Raw genomic sequence first — 5,668 nt, 5'->3', positions numbered from 1 at the left:
AAAGATGCAAGTTCAGACGAAACCTGCGAAAAGGAACCTGTCAAAACTAAAGACTATTCGAGTTATAAGACTTGTTGGTCTGTTGATGTCCTTGGGAATGTTGGCATTCACGAAATATGCTACAATTCTGTAGAAAGTCTTTGTGCAAAGGAAGCCACTGGTTGTCCTCGACTCCATTCCCCCGAGCATTTCCACTGGCAGATTAGCGATTTAGTTTCCCCCAATTGGTATAACCTCCCAATTCTCCATGCTAAATGTCTTGAGATTTCTTACTGTGATCCAGCACAAGATAATGTTGCTCTGCCTCGCTTGGACCCATCAACACAAAGTCCTCCCATTGATGGCTTGCTGTGTATGTTAGGCCGGGATGTTTGGACAGCAGACTTCCAGAAATTAGAACTTACAAACTCTTCGCAAAATAAGAAACTGCAATTGCGAAGGCTTTGCACTGAGCCCGTTGCGGATTTAAACATCATGGCAAGAAATCATATCTGGTACTTTCTAGATAACAGCAATGCTTGGATTCCATATGGGAACAACATAGGAAAACCTTATGCTGAAAGCTTGTCAGCGAAGATTGAAAAGCATTTTTCCCAGAAGCTGCACAAGAAAATAAAAGTGGTTGTTAATCACCAAACCTATATTTTAGACTTCCTCACAATGAGGCAGACAAATAAGGAAACGAACAAAGTCCGAGACGTTCGCCGGCGACCTGGGCATCTTGAAGAAGAGAAGAATACATCATCCTTATTCCCCCACACATGGAAATCCATGATCCTTGAACAGCAGATGGTACAAATTCTTTTATCAACATCATCTAGTGAATACCAGAAAATAGCAGCCCTTATTCAGAAACCACTTGCCACAAAAGGCTTGAAGATTCTGAGAATCAGACGAATTCAGAATCCTCAACTGTGGCGGAATTTCCAACGCGCGAAAAAATCACTGAAAGCTGATTCCAGATTCTCCTCAGTTGAGGATCTCCGAGTATTCAAGAAAACTCGGAGTTCAATTAAGGGTAGTGTATGTTCATCCAACTTTGATTGGAAAGATCATGAGGCTACTACAGAGATGAAATATGGACAGGGAGTTCATTTCTACATAGACCCATCTGTGGCATGCAATAACATTGAGGATTATAGGGTTAGCTTTCGCTATCTGTTCGTCGTGCGTGTCTTGGTGGCCTCCAAAACGATGAGTCCCATACTGCAACCTCTGTTAAAGGTTGATACCATTGTAGACAACACGTCCAATCCTTCAGTTATCGTTAAATGTGATAAGAATCAATACTATCCTGAATATCTGGTCACAGTGCATTCTGTGATTTAGAATTGTCTCTTATCACTAACAGACTGTAAAGAAATCATGAAACTGATTCTTTGGTTCTTGTAAGTGATATCTCCAGCAGTTCCCTCTGGCAACGTTTTCACTGTCAATTTTTAGAATATTGTTAATGCTGTCATCGTGTGTTGCGGTAATACCTTAGATAGTAACTGTGTGGATGGACCAGAGGTAAGTGTGGAACACCTACATATGGGCTTATTGTTGATCCAATACATTTTGTCTTACAAAGTGTAAACTTGTATGTGTCTAATTTATTAATACACGGATTAATAAATTAGACATGGCTACACAAATATCGAACACTTGATAACCATGTCGAAAGATGTTCACAACATGTAGATGTAAACTTTAACAAATAATTTTGTGCTCTCTCTCTTAATAAATAAATAAAAATAAATAAAATATAAAAACTGTCAAAGGTTGTGATAAAGTGCATTCTAATGACACTATTGGTACGAAACACATCATATTGCATACGAGAAGTTACATGTAACAATATTGCAATCATTTTCATAACAAGCGGAGAGATCCAAGAGTAAATACTTGTTTAATTGACCTGAACGGTCTTGAATAACATGTCTGCACGAGCACATTATGAAAATAAGATTTCGAAACTGTTTTTCAAATGTCTTACGGTCAAAAATTACAAAACAGCAAGGTTTCCCGCTGGCGGGGAAAGAAAGGTCTTCCCATATTAGAGCTAACATTTTCTTCTGCCATGTTTAAGAGCCTAGACCAGACATGCATTATTAACTGACTGCCTACTCTGAATTCCCACTTAATTGAATTCTTTGAACCCCTTTATTGCCCATACACAATTGCTCAAACACAATATCTTTAAACTACAAGAAAAGGTTTATCACAACCTTTGACAGTTTTTATTTTTTATTTATTTTTATTTACTTATTTATTTATTGAGAGAGAGAGCACAAAATTATTTGTTAAAGTTTGCACCTACATTTTTGTAGTACGTTATGGATGTTGTCAATGAAGATTATATGTCTATGAAAATTTCATTGTTAACATTCAGTTCCGATTGTATGTTCATATAAAGTTTCATTAGCTAATGAAAAAAAATATGTATGAGCTCCTGTCCCAAACAAGCTATATGAAAAATAAATATAAATAGATGCTATGATTTCCTAAACCTTCTGGTCACTTTATTCTACTACTAATTTTCATCTTAACACACACACGCACACGCACACACACACATACACACACACACACACTCACACAAACACACATGCACACACACATATGTGTTTATACATATACATACAAATACCCACACGCACAAACACACATACACACGCGCACGCATACACACTCACACGCACACATACACACTCACACGCACACATACACACTCACACGCACACATACACACACACGCAGACACACACACACACACACACACACACACACATATATATATATATATATATATATATATATATATATATATATATATACATATATATATATGTATATATATATTATATATATATATATACATACATATATATATATATATATATATATATATATATATATATATATATATATATGTGTGTGTGTGTGTGTGTGTGTGTGTATATATATATATATATATATATATATATATATATATATGTGTGTGTGTGTGTGTGTGTGTGTGTGTGTGTGTGTGTGTGTGTGTGTGTATATATATATATATATATATATATATATATATATATATATATATATATATATGAAAAAATATATAGATACATATGGAAGAAAAACCCACAATGCACAAACTAGATTTATTGAGAAAAGTGAGACAACAGTTTCGGAATCGTCCTCGATTCCATCTTCGGGTCTGAAGAGGCAAGGATAAGGATAAGGATAAATCCGATATGCGAAGCTGGGCCTCGCCCGGGCTATGGGGGAGCCCGGCCTGTCCCGACAGAAGTCGACTCGATCAACGTGTGTCAGCGAGTGCTGACGCGACAGAGCTTAGGCCCGTACTTTTAAAACCTTTCGCCAGGGCTGGCGAAAGGTTTCGCCGGGCGATCCGGAATTTCGTACTATTAAAATCATGCCTGGCGAACGTTCACCAAGGCTGGCGAAAGATCATATTGGAACAGCCTGGCGAAGCAAAGGCGCGAGAGCTGTTTGAATACCATTTTCTTGCTTTCAAGTTATAAATTAGTAACATATTTGTGTATGATATGATGTGTGGGAATCACATTGAAATTCTAAAATATCTTAAAATCATAATTTATTATGAAATAACGTATATACGTATTTTTTTTCAAGACCTTCGATGTTCCAGTCGAGAGCTCAAGACATCAGCTGTTTTCCTACCCCCCTACCCCTACCCCCCACCCCCGAGATGACTTATTTAGATTTAGGTTGTTGCTATTTTGGTTGTAGGGATAATGTTCTTTTCACAAATGTTACCAAAAGTGTTTTGTTGATGGCATGTTTACTTTTGGCTATAGAAACATAGCTGTAGTGCTCCACCGCCCTATAATGAGGCGTGTCTAATGATACCCTTGTAGGCCTACAGTTCAATATCTTATATCAGTTAGGAATAGTAAAATAGTAATTTTTAAACTCTTTTGTTAAAGTATAAAGTTCTTTTTTGTATAAAAGTATAAAGTTGATATAGTATAGTATAAAATACTATTAAAACCTTTCGCCAATGCTGGCGTTCGCCTGGCGAAGCTTCGCCAGGCGAACATCTGAGTGAGGGAGGCCTTACTTTTAAACCCAAGGCAGGTGTTCGCCAGGCCTGGCGAACGAAAGGGATCGCCAGGCGCTAACATCTTGGATTCCTGCTAAATCTAGCGCTTCGGCGAATGAAAAAAAAACGCGAGAAAAAGCAAAAGGTTTTAAAAGTACGGGCCATAAAGTTAACCTTGTTATAGTATAAAGTGTAGTATAGCATAAAGTATAAAGTTAATTTTGTTATAGTATAAAGATATTTTCAACTTCTTTGTTATAGCATAAAGTTAAATTTTAACTCCTTTGTTATAGTATAAAGTGAGACTATTGCGGAAACAACATTTTCGTCTTCTCTCGAGGTTAATAATTAAGTTTAGGTTATGTTATGTGCACTGCAGATGTAAACAAATTTGCGCTAGATTTAGCGGGAATGCAAGATGTTAGCGCCTGGCGATCCCTTCGCCCGCCCTGGCGAACGTTGGGTTTAAAAGTAAGGCCTCCCTCACTCAGAGGTTCGCCTGGCGTAGCTTCGCCAGGCGAACGCCAGCACTGGCGAAGGTTTTAAAAGTACGGGCCTAAGTCTTTACCCATCGTGGTGCCCAGCCACAGCAGTAACCTCCGGGCGACAATTGCAACTTTTCGCGCCTGGGCGGGGCGCGAAACGCCGACCCCTTGGATGAGAGGCTGACACGTTACCACTGTACTCGCCTGGAGGCTAGGGAGAGTAAGGGGCATAAGAGGGAAAGGAGGAGAAGCACTCGGGAACCACGGGGCAAGTGAGGACAGGAGACGTCGCGTTATCCAGGGCGCGGCGTACCTTCTAGCAATGAGTCTCCTCACCTGCCTGTCCTCAGCCTGACTTACACTGAGGAGATCTACTCCCTCCGTCGGCCCCTGCAGTCTCTCAACTGCTGACTCTCCTTTCGCCAGGTGAATACTCTCCGTAGTAACCTGGTTCACACCTGCCCTCCCTCTACCTCGAAGGTGGGCACCTATGTTGTCCCGTGTGCCTCCTGTGATAAGCAGTACTTTGGTGAAACAGGCGCCAGTCTTACTAAGCGTCTGTCTCAGCATAAGTACGCTGTATCCAGGGGACATAGCAACAACGCCCTCTTCTGCCATCAGTGGGACACTGGCCATCAGATGGACTGGAAAGCAGCACGCATTCTCTTCCCTTCTGCTGATGTCCATGCCCGCAGACTGGTGGAATCTTCTCTGATTAAGCTGCTGCCCAATTTCAACTTGAACAGCGGTTTCTCTCCTGCCGACAGCCTCCTCGCTTCCCACATCCTTCGTCTCCTCAAGTATGCCGTTCTCCTGTCCTCACCTGCCCCGTGGTTCCCGAGTGCTTCTCCTCCTTTCCCTCATACCGCTTACTTTCCCTTGCCTCCTCAGAACCGAAGATGGAATCGAGGACGATTCCGAAACTGTTGTCTCACTTTTCTCAATAAATCTAGTTTGTGCATTGTGGGTTTTTCTTCCATATTATCAAGGTACTGTGTTTTTCATTGCATACATACATATATGCATATATATACATATATATATATATACATATATACGCATATATATATATACATATGTATATATATATATATATATATATATATATATATATATATACATA

The 5,668-nt window shown here is 39.7% G+C and overlaps 2 protein-coding genes across 2 annotated transcripts in view; one reads left to right on the top strand and one right to left on the bottom strand.

The window, feature by feature from the left end:
• On the top strand, positions 1–2,475 carry LOC113800219 (protein mono-ADP-ribosyltransferase PARP12; the record flags this gene model as incomplete). The annotated part of the gene is given in 1 exon segment (XM_070116533.1): positions 1–2,475. A coding segment is annotated over 1 exon segment (1,329 nt), but the record flags the coding sequence as incomplete, so codon positions are not given.
• Positions 1–5,668, bottom strand: part of LOC113821083 (organic cation transporter protein) — a 302,263-nt gene that overhangs the window by 115,016 nt on the left and 181,579 nt on the right. The gene's annotated exons all lie outside the window — the stretch shown is intronic.

Source organism: Penaeus vannamei, chromosome 39 (assembly GCF_042767895.1).
Source record: "Penaeus vannamei isolate JL-2024 chromosome 39, ASM4276789v1, whole genome shotgun sequence".
Classification (NCBI taxonomy): Eukaryota; Metazoa; Arthropoda; class Malacostraca; order Decapoda; family Penaeidae; genus Penaeus; species Penaeus vannamei.
This window is presented reverse-complemented; position numbering and strand designations above follow the sequence as displayed.